Below are 19783 nucleotides of genomic sequence, written 5' to 3'. Positions count from 1 at the left end.
TTATTCACATTAACCTTAAGGGCTGCTCAAGCACACTGCCCGTGTTTAGCCTTAAGCCCTTTGTCACCAGAAGTTTTTTTTTCTTCCCCCATATACTGAGTCAGCCAAACCTAATTACCCTTTAATCAGTAAAATCAACACCTGCTAACAGGGTGGGCTCTTTTCAGCAAATAGTGCTTCCCTTTTCCAGAGGCTGCTAAATTTCCAGGGGTCCTATTGTTTCTTTGTCTTGCTCATAAGGAGCTTGGACTGATAATCTGGTAATGGGTATGGTTATCTCATGCCTGTAAAACAGCAGTGGTGAATCTTCCTCTTGGCAAGGGTAGCAGAACTAGGTGAGACAAGAATTATACATAGATGCCAGGAGTCAAATCTCCTGGTATTTTCTCTTTAAAACTTAGGTCAACCCTGGAAAAGCATGCATCAGAGGGGTTTGGCAGGTGGGATTAAAGTACCAGGTGAAATAAAGAGCAAGGCAGCCTGTAGAAGCTCCTGGTTTTTTATCTTGCTTAAGCAGTCTTCTGCTTAAAGTAAGGGGGCAGAATTGTCTGCAGAGAGAAGGGACTTGGGGCTGGATTTTACAGAGCCCGTTGGATCTCAGACTGTGTCTGTGCTGTTAGGGCAGCCCACAGCCACCTCTGTCCTTGGGGAGACTCATCTGCAGCTTCACGGGAGACCCTCAGGGTGTGAAAAGGTGTTGTGGGAAGGTGTTGTGGTCTGTGCTTAGGTGCAGATCAGACCAGAATAGCCTCTTGCTCCTGTGGTCATGGACAGGATTTGAGCTCGAACTCCAGATTTACCACTCTGCTCTCATCCTCTGTGTGGCTGCTTGGAACTTGAGCAAGTGGCTGTATGGGCAGAAGGCAACCAGGGCCACGGGACTTACAGCTCCCCTTGGGGTCTGCTTCTAGTACACAGACCACAGACCATCCTAGGACAGACTTCTGGTGGAAAAAAATTACTCTGGTATTCATGGCAGCACTCTTGAAAATGTCTTTCACATGTAATCAGGCAGCCAGTCTGATATTCATCTGACAACAGCTGAAACATTGTTAGAAATTTCAGAATAAGAAACACTTTACAAGTTCAGTCAACTCTGAAAAAACCCCGGAGCCCTTTGTGCTGAAATTTCTTACACTTGTTTTTAGCTCTAAAATCAATGTTTTTGGAGAGCTCCACTTAACTTCTTGTGGATGAACAGGACAGAGGAGTCAAAACCATTTGTGTTTTTCCTTGGGTGTTTCCACTGAGGTTATTTTTGCTGGATAGGTGCTGCAGCTTTGTTCAGCAGCTGTGTGTGAGTCTGCCCCCATGGCTGCCACGCTTGGCAGCCCCACACAGTGCAGCTCCTTAGTTTGAATGTATGGATACACAGGCTGCTAAATGGCTGGTGCTGGCTTTGCCTGTGAAATACATTCTCCTCTCTCTACACCAACACTCAGCTCCTGCCCTAGCCTGGATATGTGGGATATGGCCATTATTTACATGCAAACATAGGGCTGAGCTGCAGCTAAGGCTGTTGACCAAAGCCCAGGACCTCCTTCCTGTACCCATCTATCTGTGTCCCCAGTTCTCAGCTCTTTCAAATTAACATGACTGGCTTGATGCTGCCTGGATTTGGATAAAAATCAGGCAGGATCAAATACTGGATGTGCTTCCAGATGAGCTGGAGCCTTCCTTTAACTCTGCAGGGGGAGCAGTGCTCAATGAGCATCTAGAGCCATGCTAGGAAGTTAAAGTAATTGCTAAGGAAGGAGCCAGGACTCCTGGGTCTCCAGACCAGGTTGGATGGGGCTTGGAGCAACCTGGTCTAGTGGAAGGTGTCCCTGCCTGTGGTGGGGAGGCTGGAGTTAGATGATCTATAAACTCCCTTCCAATCCAAACCATTCTATGAAAACAATTCTATGAAAACCACAGGTCTGGGTCTGCTGAAAAACCCTCTATTGAGTTTGATGGAGGATAAAGGAGTCCAGTGGGTTAGGGGAGCCTGGCATGGCTTTCTGCTGTCAAAAGAAAGGAGAGTTTTGGATATGTGGCTGACACCAGTCCCAGTCCTGCAATGAGATCCAGGAGGGTTTGATCCCTGGGCCTGTGCAAAGTCTCCTTCACTGTAGGATCACTCTCAAGAGGGGACACAGAATTTTCCTGTCACCAGTCTGGCAGGACACTGCTGCTCACACTGATTTCAGCAGCATCTACAAATACCCGTCAGAGCAGAAATCCATGTGAACCCAGGTGCTTTGCTTTGGGCTCCCTGCTTTGAAAACTCTGCTCATCCTCCTGTCTGTCTGTGCCAGAGAGACAAGAGCCCTGCATATCTAATCCAACAATAGCTGGGCTCCTCCAACCCAGCCCCTCGGGCACCCCTTTCCCCAGCTGCCCCCCAGCAGCTCGCAGTGTCACAGCTGGGCAGCTGCACAACAGTCTGCAGCAAATTTGGGCAAAGAGGTGAAGAGGTGCCTTTTAGGACCCTGGGAACTCCGCCAAGGCTCAGGTAGGTCTGTCTCATTCGTCAGCCGGGATTCATTCACTCCCAGGGATGTGTGTGTGTGTGCGTGTGTGCCGAGTGCTTTTCCTTCCCCGCCGCTGGCTGCGAGCCTTCCCAGCAATGGGACTAACGCTGCTCTCCGGGCAATGAGGAGTGCTGGGCAGGGACAGGAACCGCTTTCCTTTCCTCGGGAAGAAAACGAGCCGTGAGGACACCTAAGGATGTGCTGCCCAGATGTGCTGCCCACCCCCACCTTCCTCCTAGGACTCATGTGCTTGACAGCTTTCAGCAACTTTGCCAAGACTTCTGCAGACTTCTCAGGTAGGGAGAAGCGCCGATCCCTCCGTGTGCTGCTCGTGCGTGGGGGCTCTTATCCCAGTGCTCAGGAGCAGCTCGGGGAAAGGGGATGTGAGCAGATCTGGGATAGTTATGTGGGAAGTAATTTTAATCTTTTAAAAATAAGCCAAAGATGAAAAGTGTCTTCCGTGAGAGGATTTTGAGTTTCTTAAAAGCCTTTCTCAATAATTAGCGAACCTATTTCAAAAGAGTTCGTCTGACGAACTTTGGGAGCAAGAGAAACAATAGTGTTAACTTGTGTAAGTTTGTAGCAGGAATGGTATTAACCTGTGTAAGTTTTTAGCACGTTTTGTGCTGTGTTTCTCACAGGAGTGAAAAGAGGCGGATTGGGAGACTGGGATGGTTTAGGGTGTAAATCAAAGCTAACATAGCAAGTCTGAATTATTTTGTAGTGGGCCAGATTCCCTCCTCTTAACATATAGCTCCTGGTTGTTGCAAAAGCCCCCTGAGCTGAGATAAAGGAGGTGCATGCACAGAACAAATTATATTCTGAGCCTGTGCTCTCTTAAAGTGCAAGAAAAAGTCTAATTTAATAATATCTTTTGAATCTAAAAATGTTGATAGCACTTGTTTGGATTGTACACAGCAGGTAAATACCCAGCACTTTCAAAGTCTGGAGTCCCATGTAAGTTTTATAACTTTATAGCTGCACTAGTTGATTTAAAATTATGTTTCTGCTTCTGTTCTTTCTGGATGTGCATGTGGATCTGAGAAAACAACAGAATTCGTTTTGCAGCTTCAGCAGGGCTGATCATTTTGCTTGGGAGTGCCCAGTGAGGGCCACTTTTCTTTTAGGATATTGGTTCTAATTTTGGGTCTTAGTGTGAATAACTAGCCTGGCATACTCTTTAGGGGTGTTTCACAAAACTCTTGTAGTGGATAAGAGCTGCCAATTATAGTTTGCTGATGAAAAAGAGTCATTTGCAAGGGTTGAACCTCACTGGACTTGGGTTTCAACACATCCCAGCACTGCTGCTCACTGCCTGGGAGTGCATGTGTCTGTATGCTGTGGGAAATTTGTGTTAGAAAGGAGGAGCTTGTGGTGGAGGGTGGAGGAAAGAATACGTACGGTGCTGGAAGTCTTAATGTGAATTGAAGGGGGCTGGCTTGCCTGTGATTCAGTCTCCTTTGGGGGCACATCAGTCCTGGGGTCTCCCATTCAAGGCAGATCTGCCTCTGAATAGAAAGGACTGAGGCATTTCCCTGTTTCTGGTGTGCTTTTATCCTTTTCTTGGCACTGAGCTTTCTCTGTGCTCCTGCTTGCAAGCAAGTTGATTCAGAAGGGGTGCATGGACTAGGCATGATGGGAGCAAAAGCTGCAGCGGGGAAAGGAGCTGTCTTTCTGAAATGTAGATAAAGTTTTCCCAGCCAGCCAAATGTGTCCAGGTGTCCCAGGGCAAGGGTGCTTTACATCGTGTTTGTACAACATAGCTGCAACAGTGGAAGGAAATGAGATAGGCTTCAGTGGTGCTGGCAGGGGGACCAGATGCTGTTCTTTTAAAAAATGGATAAGAAAGTTGCTGAAAACAAAATAATGTTTTCTGTAGCATCTAACTGAACTATCATGCTTTGAGAGAAGAGGGGTGGCTTGTTTCCCTGCATATGTGTGTGGCAAGACTGTACTCTGAAGCAGGGTCTGTAATCCCCACAGCACAACCTCCCGTGAATTTCCATAACTGTTGAAACCTTCTGCCAGGTCCAACCTATGTTTCCTGATAGCAGGCTTGGCAAATGTCCTCAGTCTTGTTGGACTGACTGTACCTTGCAGGACAGGAAACATGATTTGCTGCAGGAAAGGGCTGTACCCAGTGTGTAGCAGCTCAAATGTAGTTTTATAAGCTCAGGAGCTGAGTACCCACAAGATGATAGGGGGTAGGGAAAGGTACAGCATTTCCCAAATCACACCTTATGCTTTCCCAGCACATTTTCACTGACCCCATCCACCTCCCTGCAATGCATGAGGGTTTGCACTGTGTGCCTCTCTGAAGGAGCAGCAGCCCAGGGAACTCTTCCTACCTGATGGGGAATCTTGTTTGTCACTGTTATCCCTGTAAGTGAATTGTCAGCTGGCTTAAGAAATGGAAGGAGGACATCCTTCTAATATTATTTGACTGTAATTATTTCTGGCCTGTTATACCCTTTTCTGTATTTCAGCATGTTCTGAATTCTTCTCTGGCATGACTGAAATTGAACAGGTGAAAATCTTTGGGGACAACTTACAGCTTTACTGTATGCCATCCCACCTAGAGGTGGTGCATCCAAAACATAAATTGTCTGCACCCCAGGGAGATGAGTGGATTTGTATTGGGTATTACTGCAGAAGAATGTAAGGCTTGCTGTGATCCCACAGAGGTTTCTGCAGCAGTTGGTGCTGCAGGGAGATGACACAGATCTTTGGGATGTAAAGGCTTTTCCAGCTTGCAAATGAATAGCACTACTGTCCAGAGACAGCAGCTGATGCTCTTTGGGGAAGAATGGGGGTTTAAAACTCAGTCCTGTAGACCTTGTATAGCAGCAAAACCTCTCTGGCTTCTTGGCTTGGTTTGACCCAGCATTACCAAGGAGGTGCTGCTGTTTGTAATAGGCCATGGCTGTGTGGTGGAGGCCAGTGTTTGTGGGTCCAGCCCTGGAGGGAGAAGCTCAGGGACAACAAGTCTTGAGCTCTAATCAGATCATAAGTCAGCAGCACTGACCTGACTCTCATGCTGCAGCTCTGCAATAGGGCTGGATAAAAGACTCACCATGGACTTCAAACCCAACCACATCCCGCTGCTCCCATTACTCTCCACTGGCTGGGTCTTCAAGGGATGTGTCTCTCAGCTGCAGGAGGATTTTCATGTAGGTCATGGCAAGGCACACCCTGAGAAGGTGCCCAGAGATGTGGCTAATTGAGTCTCAGCTCTCACAAGAGAGCACAAGTAGGGCTGGTGGGGAATTCTAACCCCTGAGCACCCAGCACACTCCATCCCTCCTGCTTGAACAGCTCAAATGCCACAATGTGAACATGAGCAGTGCGTGTCCTGCTGGGGACTGGTGCAATCTGAGATGTAAGAATTCAAATTCCTTTTAAGTGAAGTATTTGAACTATGTGAAGAGTTTTGAAGTTGTTTTCTTTATTAGTTCTTTAAACATTGACGTTTGTAGCAGGATGTGGGGGTAGGAAGCAGATCCTGAGGGAGAAAGTGGACTTATCAGGCATTTTGCAGCCACTTCTTAAGAAGACCTGGACTTTTTCTCTGTGGCTGCTTGTAGAATGAACTCTTGCTTTAATCTCATTCTGTGATCTGTTCTTGTGCTCAGGACTGTTTGAAGACTTAGAACCTGCTGTCTTGATGTGTCACTTTCCCCTAATGTTAAAGGTGATACTTGAGGACTGTGATGAGGTGTGGGGTAAGAATCTGATCTTTTCAATCTCAGTGCGTTAACCATAAACCTCTAGTGCTAATCTCTGCAGCAGCAATGAATTCTCCAAAATCCTTGCTGTTTGATAAAACTTGACCTTTATTTTAGTCCCTTTCTAATTTTAGTGAGAGTCTAAGACAGAGCAATGCCCTTGCCCCTGCCAGGGGAAGCTGTGCCATAGCTCCTCTTCATGGGCTCTGGGAGGCAGTGATCCATGTGCAGTGCTCAGGCCTTGCTCCTCAGAGGGACAAGGTTAATGAAAATGGGGCCAAAAGTAGGCTTTGGTGCTAACTTTAAATGCAGGCATTGAAAGCTTAGTCAACAGCTATTGCTCATATCCTGTGTGCTCTCTCTGCTCAGCCACGATGTTCCTGTCTCTGAAGCTAAGTCATGCAAACACATGTTGAATTTTGCTCTGCCCACAGCTGCCAATGTGACCATTTAACTTCCAGCTGCATACCTGCAAGGAATTAAACTTGTGTTTTTATCATGCCATGCTCTGATTCTCCTCAAGGATTTTCCTGTTTATTAGCTGATTTCAGGCGTGTTGGGCAGCAGGATGGTGGCATCAGATCTATGGGATTGCCACAAGTTTCATGTTAATGGAGACAGGTCCCTCCATACTGCAGAAAGGGTTGTGAACTCAAGCATTTACAGATATCAGAGAATCCACTGCAAGCACTTAAGCCAAAAACTTAGTTTTCTAGGCATGGAAGCAGCTTGGCTGGGAGCTAGTGCCTTTTTTGATACAGGAGAGCCCAGCTAAAAGAAAAACCAGCCCCAGTAGTGCTGCTCCCCTTGGGTCTGCTTTAATGTTTATGTTCTTTGCATTAGATTTTGGCACAAGCTGGATGTGAGCAGCGCTTTGCTTAAGGGAGCTGATGTGGCATGGAGCCAGATGAACACAGGTAACTCCCATCCACACCCTGCAGGTGAGCCCTGGGTAGCTTTTGGAACCTCTCCCTGGAGGCTCATTTTGGTTTTGAAAGCATAAAGATTTTTGTTGCTGTTGTTATTGTTGTTGGTGGTGGTGATTGGTTGTTTTTGGTTTTTTTCCCCCTTTTCCCCAAGAATATCAGGTTTAAAGTGAAAGCTGCTCTTGCCACCTCCCTGCTAATTGGCTCAGTGTGTTTGTTTGAGTGATGAGGGCTGGAGTTGGGGAGGGGAAAGGCACTTCTCCCTGATTGCATTTAATCAGTCCATAATAAAGGCAATTTGTTTGACAACTCCATTCACGAAATTATCATCAAATCTACATGCTAACAGCTTCTGAATGCCTAATTGCCCTGAATGGGTCCATGGTGTCAAGGGGGATCCAGGATTTCCATGTGTTGAAGGTTTCAGGCTGTAAAAGAGGGAATTTTCAAGAGAAAGGTAGATATACCACCACACTGGAAAATAAATTGTAACTCAGTAATGAGGGTTGAATTTTTGACCTTAGGGGCAAGCAGACATGCTTTAGGCTTTGGTTAAAGCCTGGCCCATGTCCAGGCCACCTCCATACTTTGTCTTGGGGAAGGGCTCTGAGTGATGAGGTAGGATGGACCTCAGATTGCTGTTTAGAGAGGTCCCTGCCCCAGGTGATCTTTTCCTCCTCAGCTGGAGGCTGAATGTGCTACTCCATCCATCCCAGCTGCCTGGGCTGCAGTTTGGCTTACTGAGGGCAAACTGCCCATGCTGGGGTACAGAAATTCTCCTTTGCAGAGCTGACAAAATCCAAAACCTCATCAAAGCTGCTTTAAAACCACTTGGCCTCTTCTGATAATGTTCTGGAGATGTGGCTGCATGGGGTGGGAGCTGAAGGGGGTGGCTGTGTCTGGGAGCCATGGCTGAGGGGTTCTCACAGGGGGAAGCTGCAGCTCGGGTTTGTGTCACATGTGTCTGTTTGACTGTGGAAAAGAGTCTAAAGACCTCAGAGAGCTGGGAGATGTTGCAGGAGGAAATCAGTAGGAGTTTGGGTGGGTATCAAGTGCCAGATCTGCTGCTCTTGGGAGAGCAGGAAAAGAATCATCACAGAGGCTGGGGCTATTTTGGTGCCTGAGAGAGCTGTTCTGGTTTATCAGCAGGGATGCAGCTTCATGGTATCAACAAAGCCATATTACCCACACCAAATACCATTTTAAGCAAAGATACAGGTTTCCGTCCACCTCTGTATGGAGGCATGCTCCAGAAAACACTGTGGGTTTCCCAACAGTTGTGATGAAAATGCTGTGAGGGGAGACTCTGTGCCTGCTGACTGTAAAAATATTCAGCATTTACTTTTACTGACAGCTGAGGGGAGCAAATTGAGCTGCAGGATGACAAACACGTGCTTCCAATTCCTTGTGTTTGTGGTCCTGGGCAGTCACCAGGGGCACTGCTGTTACTGCTGCAAAAACACAGCTGCTGGCTGGTGTTTGTGGAGCCAGGGAAAGGAGACACAGTCTGGGAGGGATGGATGGGGCTGCTGTGGGTGCCAGGATGTCTCATGAGGGGTCTGTGTGAAACCTCATGTAGGCAGTGACTCCAAGCTCAAGAGCCATGTGTGTGCATCTGGCTCCTGTCACGTGGAAATCCTCTGGTTTGGCCATCACAGCTGCCAGCAGGAGCCAAGGGACCTCAGGGATCCCAACATCTGGGTGATGACTGGCAGTATTTATATTGTATCTACTAATTGCAGGAGCCCAGAAAATGAGGAAGACTTTTGTTAGTATCAGGAAGACTTTATTTAATTAGTAGTAACAAAAAAAGGAAAAAAAATAATCTGCTGTGGTAGTTTTAATAACTTCAGAGTATCCCAGTATCCCACTAGATGCACAGACAATTTGAGGAAATGGTCCTTGCAGCATTCTTCCTATGTCTCTGTGTTATCAGGGATACAAATGCTGCAGAATTAAAGAAAGCAACTGTTTATATCCTCAGGTAAAAATTTTCCCTGACTTAAGGCATTGTGAAAGCACATTTTATATGCCACAAATTTTATATTTTTAGTTTGGTCAACTAAAAATAAAAAAGTGAGAATTTTGACTTATTCTTTTTTCAGCTGAGATACTTAGAAGCTAAATTCACAATTTCATCTGGGGGTGGGGAGAATAAGCTCAGTCTCTGCAGGAGGAGAAAAACTGTGTATTTACACTTGGCACTGTGCTGATCCTTTGTTGATGCTAATTTAAACACAGCCTGATCTCCCAAAGTGCTCAGTGTTCAGAGCTGAAGATTGGCCTGGGCTGTGTTTAGGTGGGTGTGCAGTGATGTAATTGGCCAACACCAGGGCCAACATGTCTGTTTACATGTCTTATTTGAGACTGGCTGCTTGTGCTTGGCATGTTTGTGCAGGTATAGATTGAACTTTTTTGTTTTCTGTTCCAAAATAGCAATCCCAATCCCTGGGGGTGGGGGGACGGACCATTTAAAACAACTGCCCATTTTGTTTTGGTTTTTTGTGCTCTTGTAATTTCTTTATACAGGTACCCAAGAGTTTCACAGATTGTGTCCCTTGAAAGGTGTGTGACTGCCTGCAGGAAGAGAGCCAATGTGCCCCTCAAAGTGGTTGAGAGGATTTTTGGTCAGGATGGTTTGGTACAATACTACAAGGCTCCTTGTGTCCTTGCTAGTGCTGTGCCTCATTGATCCAGCATTGCTGCTGTCTGGGATTTTTGTGCTCTTTCAAAAAGGCAGCCACAGGCCAAAATCTGCTCAGCTGTGAGGCAGATTTGCTGGCTTGCCAAGAGCTCTACAGAATGAACAGAACCACAGAAATTAATCCCAACTCATCTTCTTGCAGATTAAAACTAGTGTAGGAGTAATAATTAGGAACATGCTTAAGAGAGCTGCTTGGGTTACCTGTTATTATTATTTATTTACTTTGCTGCTTCTTTTGCCCGAGGATGGATGATGAATTGTGGCTCTTTCAGCCTGGGTTTGGGCTAATCCAAACGTGCCTGGCTCAGCTCACTAACTCAGGGTATGAACTCATTTGTAATAATTAAAGCTGTGAATGTCTCCTCTTTCAGTGTGTGCAGTGCCTGGCTGCCTGGAGCTCAGTGTGTGTCTTCTCACATCAGAGAGACAATGATGAGTTGGTAGTTCTGGGTTGCACAGGAAATAAATCTTGGCTGAGTCTTTTCAGATATGCTCTGTGCTCTTGAATTGTGATGTCAGTGTTGATGGGGGTCCTTTGGATGCTGAGGCTTGCTGTTCAATAATCCCTCTTGGATCCATCTGGATCCTTGCATGAAGATAGAGCAGTGTGTGTGTGAGCTGCAGTTTGGCCAAACCCTCTGAGAGCTCAGGTGTCAGAAGTGTGTTTGAATGAACAGATGCATGTAGGTGCTGCTGAGGAATTTGCAGTAGATGTTGCCCAAGCACTTTAGTTGTGGCAGGCAGGGGAGCTCACATCCAGCTGTTGGTAAAGTATCTCACATTCTTAACAAAGAGGAAGAAAGATTTAAAAATACATTTTCTTTTTTTAATGTTGTATTTAGAGAAGAAGGCCTAGTGACCTAGAGGAGATTCCTCAGCCATTTACAATCAAAAAACTTCACTGTGTACTTTTGTGCACCAACTTTTGACCTGATATCAACACACTGTTTGCCAGAAGAGGGATTTTTTCACTCCCCCAGCAGCCCATAAAAGAATCAGAATCCTCAGGGTGTGAGAGGGAGCTGACTTTGGGTGAGATAGACAAAATCCTTGACAAACTGGGTACCTGATGGTGCTGCTTGTCAAGAAGGGGCCATTCAGACCACCTACTCTGAGACCCCCAGTGTTCTTGTTTTATTTTATTTTCATCTGCTATCAGATGCCTGTGGTTTTGCTGCTGTGATATTATCAACATGTGTTGTATCAGCCTCAAGGGTTTAAAGTGGGCTTTTACTCCCATTAGTAAATATGGAAACAAACACAGCAGTGTGGGGATTTTCTGCTAATGTTTCCTCTGTGATTTCTGTATCATACTGTGGGCTGGTGTTGAAATTAAAGGTGCTCTACAGCAGGTGCAATTCCTGACATTAATTTCCCATGTTTGCTGTATTATGCAAAGGCTTTTGGCTCACACGCTCTTCCTAAAAGTTGTGTTGGGCCAAGAGTGCAGAGACTTGGTGCAATTAAAGTGATAGGTGGTAATTTGAGCTCCTGTGGCTGGGTTATGGATTATTGTTTTGGGCCTCAGTGTTTGGGAAATCTCCTCTGTGTGGTCTGCGTGGGGCCTGTAATGCAGTGCTGCTGTGGCCCTGGGTGCCCACAGCATGCTATGGGACAAAATTCTGCTGTTTGGTTTGGAAAAAGTTTAACTTTTGTGTGAAACATTTGAATAACAGTATTATTATTCAATCAAACATTTGGAAGTTAAGAAATGTTAAAATTAAGGTAGTCTTAACTGCTTGAGTCCAGCCCTTAGGGTGTTTATGTTACTCTTTAAGGAGAACATTCTTTTTCTCTAATTCCTTGGGATTCCTATGTTGTCCAGGGCACAGAACAGTGGCCTTAAAATTGCTTTCTTTATTCTTCTGTTCTTTATAGCCCTGGGGCCTTATTTCCTGTATGTTTAATGGTATTAAATCCTATTATGTTATTTAAACCTTATTCTGCTTGTTGTGAGGGATGTACTTACAGGGATGTACTTACCCTTCTGGAAGGAGTCTGGAATGTTACCTGCATTGCACAGATAAGGATCCAAGGCAGAGAGATTGGAATCAGGAGCTCAAACTGCCCAATATTTCAGAGATTGTTTAGTATCCATCTTCTTCTCCAGGAGCAGGCCCTTATCTATTCTCTTTAGCTGTGGTAAGCAGGAAGAAATGTACTCAGTACACAGTTCCTTCTCCAGTATTATATTATCTGTGTGCAAATGGACTGCACAGGTTAAAATGGACATTTCAGTTGCAAAGTCAAGTGCACAGAACTGAGTGTTGTGGGTTAACACCTGTAGGCAGCCAAGCACTGCCCAGCTGCTTGCTTGCCTCCACTTCCTACCTCCAAGTAGGACAGGGGAAGAGGGAGGGAAGACTAAAAGCAAGAAAACTCATGGAATGACATAAAAATAGTGAAAGAGAAGTGGATGAAATAAAAAAAAAGCAAAACAAGTGATGCAAAGGCATCACCACTACTTCCCACAGGCAGGCTGATGCTCAGTCGGTTCCTAAGCTGATTTATGCCACTCCACTCTGTTTTATTGCTGAACATGACACTACATGGCATGGGAGATCTCTTTGCTTGGCTGGGGCCACCTGCCTGGCTGTATCCCTCCCAAAATCTCGTGCACCCTATAATCTAATTGCTGGGAAGGCAGAGTGAGGGACAGACAAGGTGCTGATGCAGTGCAAAAGCTCTTCAGCAATAGCTAAAACATTAATATATTATCAATAATGTTTTGGCTGTGGATTCAAAGCACAGCACTGCTACAAAAAAATTAACTCCATCACAGCCAGACACAGTACACTAAGGAAAGGGCAACATTTCACCTGTATTTTATGTGTAATATGAGCTAGAGGTTGATATTATAGGAAACCTTCAGCTGGCAGATATGATCTGAGCCATAAAGTGCAGTTGTGAGAAGGGTTTTGTTTTGCATAGTTTTGGTTGTGGTTTCCTTTTTTTCTTTTCCTCCTTTTTTTTTTTTTTTTTTTTTTTCCTAGGGCAGTCATCCTTTCAGGGTACTTTTAGGATGAGATAAGAGCTCTTAAAATTGAGTTACAAATTTGGGGTCAGTCCTTGAAATACATTCTAAAAGATCTTTTAAAATGAGTTCTGAAGACATTTAAGACATTTCCCCCTCTAATTTTCTTTTTTTTTTTTGCTTGCTTCTGTTCCTCCATAAAAGAAGAAAAAAAAAGTTTGTGTGTCTATTCAATGGCCCAAATAAAGATCCTGCAGTGCAAGTGATATTGCTAAAAATAGATCCTCTGGGATTTGTTGAGTTTATTTCCCTCTGGATTTTTATTGTGTGGGTAACCCCTTGGAAACCGAGGTTGTTGATCTGACTGTTTCCAAAGCATGCCCCTCTCTTCATGTATCCTTTGTGCAGGGGACACTTCTGTTGTGTTAACACCCTTTGCTTCCTGGTTTATGTGCTCATCTGAATTCCAGCTGAAAGAGGTTCCAGCCTTGTCAAAGTGAGTGCGGCGAGGCCGCGGCTTGCGGTGGTGCCGGAGCGCGCACATCTGTGACCCACGCTGTGCTCACATGCTCCTGCATTGTTGGCCTCACAATAAAGGAGGGAGCTGGGGTTTTGTTCAGCCAAACAACTTGGATGGAATGGGTTGTATGGGAAAAAGAATAGATGAAGCTTGGCTGTTATTTGCCATAATGTGCTTTGTTTTAGCTGCGGTGTGGGGGATGCAGCACTCACAGAAGAGGATGGCCTGTACAGCAGCCAAGGGGAGCTGATGGGTTGGAGAGGGATGCAGAGAGATGTTCAGCAAGAGTGGGTGAAACATTTTTCTGATTTGGATTTGCTTGTCTTTAGCTGACAGCCCCAGGCTTTCACTTTGGCTTTACTACAGGAGCAGAGACTCTGCTGTACCAATAAGTTGGACTATAAATGTGTTTGGTGCCATTTGCCCTGGGTTTGGTGCAGTTACTGTGCACAGATAGTAGTTAGTGCATTTGGCAATGGTACAGCCCAGGGGCTGGACTGTAAAGGTCTATCAGCAGCTGCAGGAAACTGAATGCTTGGTGTCAGCCAATCCATTTTTCTTGCTGGATAAATGAAAATCTCTTTATCTCTCTTTTCATAAACATTGTCAATATAATTGGAGGGCAAGGTTCAAGTTCAAACGGATAAGATTATTTTGCTTCCCTAAACTCTGTGACAATGGACCCCTTGGCAAATTAAGCCATGGATCTCCTTTTGCTGTAATGGGAACCAATCTCATTAGAAACAGAGCTGGATTAGTGATGAGTCCAACCTCCCATGCAGATACACATTCTGACCCCAGCAGGCCTGAAGTGCCTTTTGTTCACTCAGCCTCCTGTGTATTTTCCCAGCACTCCTGCATCTGTGTGATGGAGCTGAGGGTGATTATTTCTGCTCAAGCAAGACCTGCTGAGGGTGGAAAACAAACTGATTGGTCAGTATGGTATCAGAATAGGAATGATAAGGTGTTTTAAAAATGTTTATCTTGATTTAAGTAATTGGAGTACAAGACTGATTAAGTTGCCTGTTACAGGATATTGAAGATTAAAGGCCAGTTGTTACTGCTTTGACCTGTGAGGAAGATGATCCTTTTCTGCCTCTCAGCACTGCTGTCATCTACCCATCAGAAAATCTGAATCTATTCACACCAGCCTCCCCAACATCTGAACTCAGGAAACTCTTTTTTGGGGACAAAGAAAGACAAGCCTTTTCACCTCTGACCTGTGTTTGTTCTGTCTGTCCTTCTTCATGCCAGTTTTGGCTCCTGAGGGGCTGTTTGCAGCCATGTCCAAGCTGCTTTATCAAGCAGGTGGGACTGAGAGTCCCAAGACTCTCATGGAAGAGAGCAGCATGTCTATGCCTACAGCAAACTCCTGGGCAGATGTTGTGGCTCAGGAGCAGTGCTGAGCTCTGGGGGTGCTCTCTTGTGATCCACTCTATCTATTGACTGTCTGTCTATCTATCTATCTCTCTATCTATCTTATCAGCAATTTTTCCTCTTGCTGAGGGTCCTTAGCTCTGGGAGATTAGAGGTGCAGCCCTGGCTGATTCCAGCTGCTCCCATGAGATGGAGCCTTGCAAAGGATGCTAAGAGGGTAAATCCCACTGCTTCCTGGGTTAAAAGCCATTTTCTGATCCTTAAGGAAATCCTTGTGCCCTTGCATCTCTCTTACATCCTACTTTTCTGATCTTGGAGGTATTGCCAGGAGCTTGACTCCTGGATGGAAGTTTGTGCTTGAAGCAATCTGGCAGGGAGGGTAGACTGTGGGTGTGATATTTGAAAGTGGCACCAATGGAAAAATGAGCCTGATCTGTTATTGTAGTAACTAGTTGCTATTGATTAGCCAGGGGGCTGAAGCTGAAGTGGAGGGGAGTCCTGACTTTGTGAGTAATTCACTAAAAATCAGTGGGGTTATTAACATGAGCAGAAGTTGGCTTCTCTATATGCCCACTCCTGATGGGTACAAAGTGGATTTTTTTTTTTTTTTTTTTAATTCTTATTAAATGTGATTTTCAAGAGCAAGGGTTAACCAGGGTAACTAGCACTGCTAACCTGTAGTCTGTGTCTCACCAGCCAGACTGCAAATGGGCAGCCAAAGAAACAGATCTGTTTTCTGTTCTTGATACATTTCTGGATCTATTTTGAGGTTTCTCAGAAAGATCAGAACAATGAAGCACCCTTTGACAATAGCAATCTCTTTTCTCCGTGATGCAGCCTGAGGAAGCATTCAGACCCTTTCCTTCTGGGATTGCTCATTTCCTCTTTTTTTTTTTTTTTCTCCTGAAATAAAAACAATACTCTCCCAAAAGCACAACTTCTGCAGTGCTCTGGCAGAGCCAGCCTCTGTCACTCCATCAGGGAGGCATCAGATGAGACATTGTCTTCTGTTTCTCCCCCTCTAAGCTGCAAGTCAGGGACAACAAATCACAGCAAAAAAACCTCACCAAAAATAAAACAAAAAACCCCAAACTCCCTTTTCATATATTGTTTTAGTGCTGTCAAAAATAGTAACTAATGCCCACCCTGAATTTCTCCCAGTCTTTTTGCCAAAGTTTCCATCCTTGATGTGCACAAAGGGGAATGAGGCGTGTGGGAAAGAAATCACATGCAGTGAAATGAAATATCATCCAGTCACTTGGAGCCACAGTCCTTGGGTGTCCTGAAGTCTGAGGCTGCAGCCCCAAGCCTGATTCAAGTGTGAGAGGAGCCTGTGATTAAAGAGACTGTCACAAAACTCCTGTCCCTGCAGACACAGCCCTGAAGCTCACTGTGAGAGCTTGAGATCTGTGGGACTCTGCCTCTGTTTTCATGCCTGTCCCTTTTCATTACATGATTCCTAATTGTCTCCATATGTCTTTCACTGTAGCTTGAGTCTTTTTTAGTTTTCTTGGAGCCCATATTCTACAGTTACCTGAATTGTGGTGACTTCTAAATAGTTTAGGGGCTGAGAAAACCTCTCAGACTGATGGTGGCTGCCTGCCTATGCCACGCAGATGTGGCTGGCGGGAGCATTTCCTTTGTCAGCTTGGCCTGATGATGGGCTGTGCTACCTTTTCTGTTGTCCCCAGGCAATTCTGGTGGAGGTGGTAGAGAATTAAACTCTTCTACTACTTTTTTTCACTACTGCAGCTGTGTCCACCCTCTTCTGCTCTCCAGTATTGTATCAGAATTATCTTGGTTCAAACTTCATTTTTGTCTTATTAAGGACTAAATCAGCCTGACCCACCCTGATCCCCAGGGAAGACCTTGTCACAGCCTTTCAGTACTTGAAGGGGACTTAAAGACACAGAGAGAGTTTTTTTCCAAGACCTGCAGTGACAGGACAATAGGTAATGGCTTTAAACTGAAATTTTTAATGATCAGTGTAGTGAGACATTGGAACAGGCTGCCCAGAGAAGCTGTGGGTGCCCCCATTCCTGTTCAAGATTGTGATGGAGAGGGCTTTAGGCAACCTGATCTGGTGAAAAATGTTGGGAGTTTGACTAGGTGGTCTTTGAAGATCCCTTCAAACCCAAATCATTCTGTGATTCTAAGATTTCAGAATTCTGTTTAAACTCAGACTTGTTCCTTTCTGCAAAACTTTTCTGTTGGTTGATAACCACTTTTCTTCTGTAGGGTTAGAGAGGGCTGCAGGATGCTGTTAGTACTCTGGGTGAGAAGGTATTACCCTTGTATCCATGCCTGTTGGATGTGGAATTGCCTTATAAAGCCCCCCTCAGCCTTGTCAATATTGGTGGATTAGTGCAGAGCTGCATTTCTGTCTCTGCTGGCCAAAGCCAGAGAATGCTGCATGGAGAGGGAGGCTGGGCAGATGCCTGGTCCCTTGTTTCAGGGCCTTTCTGGCCCAATTCCTGGTATAGTTTTCTGAAGAACATCAGAGCTGCCTCCATCCCAGCTGTGTGTCATTGGCACTACAGCAGCACTGATGGATGGGGAGAGAGAGCAGGCCTTTTCCTCAACACCTGGGCTGGTGGTGGTGGAGCAGGAGGGAGGTCAACGCCCTCTTCTGCTCTGAAGGAGTAGGGGCAATCATTTCATTTAGGGTTTTCCCTACTGGTGATGAGTCTGTTTTGAATTGTGGAGAAGCTGACATGTAGGTGTCTGGCTCATTTGATAAGAAAACTCAGCTGTGCTCCATCCCCTGTGAGATGAGGGCATGAAGTTTTCTTGGACGTTAGGCATGGGGAAGGAACAATTATCACAGAAATGTGGTGGGAAATGTCTGTCTGATGGTGTGTTTAAACAGAGAGTGAGGATGCACAAAATTGTCAGACAGAGGTGAAAATTTACTCTCCCAGAGTATTCTCCATCTTAATCTTGCCTGGCTATGTGAGGGGAGGACCCAGGCTTCCCAATGCCCAGGCACAAGCAAAGCTTGCTGTATTTTCAACACTCTGAGGAAGGCTGTGTTTTTACCAATCTGATGGCCTGATCATACTAGTACTTCACTGATAAATAATTATTGTGTTAATGAGGCTTTTAGGATTGCTCTGGAAACTTTAAAACTTGCAATAATATAAGGCAAGGCTGCAAATTAAACACCTTAGGGGCTTGGTGTGCCTCCAAGGCAAGACGGGCCAGGTGCTTTTATGTTTGTGATTTTACTAAATGTTCTAGCTTTACTTGAAAGTTCTAATTTTCCTTCCCACTTCTTCCTCTAGTCCTGAATTTCCATCTGGTCTCCAGCTAACATGTTCAAGCACATTCAATAAATCTGTGAAGTGGAACTCAGTTAGAGATCATTGATCATTCATGAAGAATGAATGTAAAGAATAAATACCAATAGCACTATTTTTTAGCTGAAGAAACTGAAGCACAGATTGTACCATCAGCAGTGGAATTCTGTTTTCCTTGGCTGTTCCAGAGACCTTCATATCACCTAAGTTGTTGCTTTGGACTTCTAGGGGATGCATCATCTGACTTTTATTACAGCTACTTACAGAGATTATTGGCATCCCATCCATGGTTGCTGGTTCCTTCTGACTGTCTTTTTAGGATATTTTTTTTCAGGAAACTTCCTATTAGGGGTGTGAGGTCTGAACTGGAATACCAGCCTCTGTCAGTGTCCTTACAAGGAATGTCTGGGCTGCACTAGCCTTGCAGTTGCTCCCTTACCCTGAGGAACACCAGGTAAAACTCCCTGTACTGTTTTGATGGAGCTAAACAAGCCCAAAGAGAGCCCCGCTAGCCTCAGTGGTTTGAGATGAGTGTATTTGGGTTTTCTATTTTTCTCTTTCCATCCTAGGGACTCTACTCATTGTTTTGATGTATGTGCCATCCCCTATTCTTAGAAATGCTGTGCTTGTTTAAAGAACAGAATGACATTCATTCACTCTGAAACAACCTGGGGATTTGTTTTCTTGGGCGTTGTAAAGCAGACAAGGTGTAACTGCTGCAATTAGGAGGTGATGGGCTAATCTCTTTAGTCAGTGGGGGGAAACACTGGGGTCAGTGGGCTGGATAAGGATATGTGAAGATGGATTTTGATGTGCCAGATGGCCTGGCATAGTGGTTCCACTAATTTGGGAGGAAGGAGAGCCAACAGTAGCTTTGAAGAACAAAAGCTGTAGCAAGAGTTGGCATGTGATTTCTCTGAGCAAAAAAACCTGTAATTTCTCAGCTGAGTGGGAACTTGTGGGAGTCATCCATGCCTGCTGTATTTTATTTATTTATTTATTTATTTATTGCCTTTTAGACCAGTTTTGGACAGTAAGAACAGTTCTCCAGCAAAAGTTAATGAGGCACTGGCATTATATTGATGTGCTTGGATGATTAGTGGCTGAGCAAGAAGAAATAATCCTGACATCTCATTCTTTTAGAAGAGGTTGATAATTTAAATATCACTGTGGGGAAATTTGTGTTAATGGCGTCCCCTTATCCACAAATATGTAAGATTTTAGATTTAGAAATACCAATACTTGTTTTGGGGATGAGATTGTAGGCTTTCAGCACAATGCTTTGGGCTCAGCTCTTCATTTTCTGACATCAGTCTTTTCATCCTTATGGAAGTAAGCAAGAGATAGAGGTTTGGGGGATGAAAGAATAGAGAAAACCTGTAGTTTTCAAGAGTGAGCTCTGAGACAGGAACATCTCTGCTTTGGCTTGGCCCAACCTCAGATACTGTCACCAGATTTTGCTTTCACAAAGGATCCAGTGGCTATTTTAATTTCCACTCATTTTTGTGTTCTTGGTACACACAGAAGCATGAGCACATGCTGAGGCACTTTCCATCCTGAGCCTCTGCATGGCTGTGGCCCAAGAGATACCCACAGGTAGGTGGGAAGAAGTTGGATGGAGCCCTTCTCCTTCCCTCTTTGCTCCATGCTCAACACAAATACTCATTCCTTACCTCTGTCACCTATCCTCACCTATATTTTTCCAGGAAAAAAACAATAAGCAATCTTTGGCAAGCTTGGCTGTA

The 19783-nt window shown here is 45.0% G+C and overlaps 1 protein-coding gene across 1 annotated transcript in view; it reads left to right on the top strand.

Annotated features, from left to right (window-relative positions):
* The first annotated feature begins 2709 nt into the window (after nucleotides 1–2709).
* The window catches only part of LOC128939398 (protein eva-1 homolog C-like), a 200513-nt gene continuing 183439 nt past the window's right edge, over nucleotides 2710–19783 (top strand). The window contains exon 1 of the mRNA XM_054280334.1: nucleotides 2710–2809. Coding sequence (XP_054136309.1) covers nucleotides 2710–2809 — 100 coding nt within the window. The remainder of the gene's footprint in view (nucleotides 2810–19783) is intronic.

Source organism: Melozone crissalis, unplaced genomic scaffold (assembly GCF_028551555.1).
Source record: "Melozone crissalis strain CALT ecotype California unplaced genomic scaffold, PUWL_Pcris_2 ptg000027l_1, whole genome shotgun sequence".
Lineage (NCBI taxonomy): Eukaryota > Metazoa > Chordata > Aves > Passeriformes > Passerellidae > Melozone > Melozone crissalis.
The sequence above is the reverse complement of the archived record's forward strand: the minus strand, read 5'-3'. Positions and strand labels throughout refer to the sequence as shown.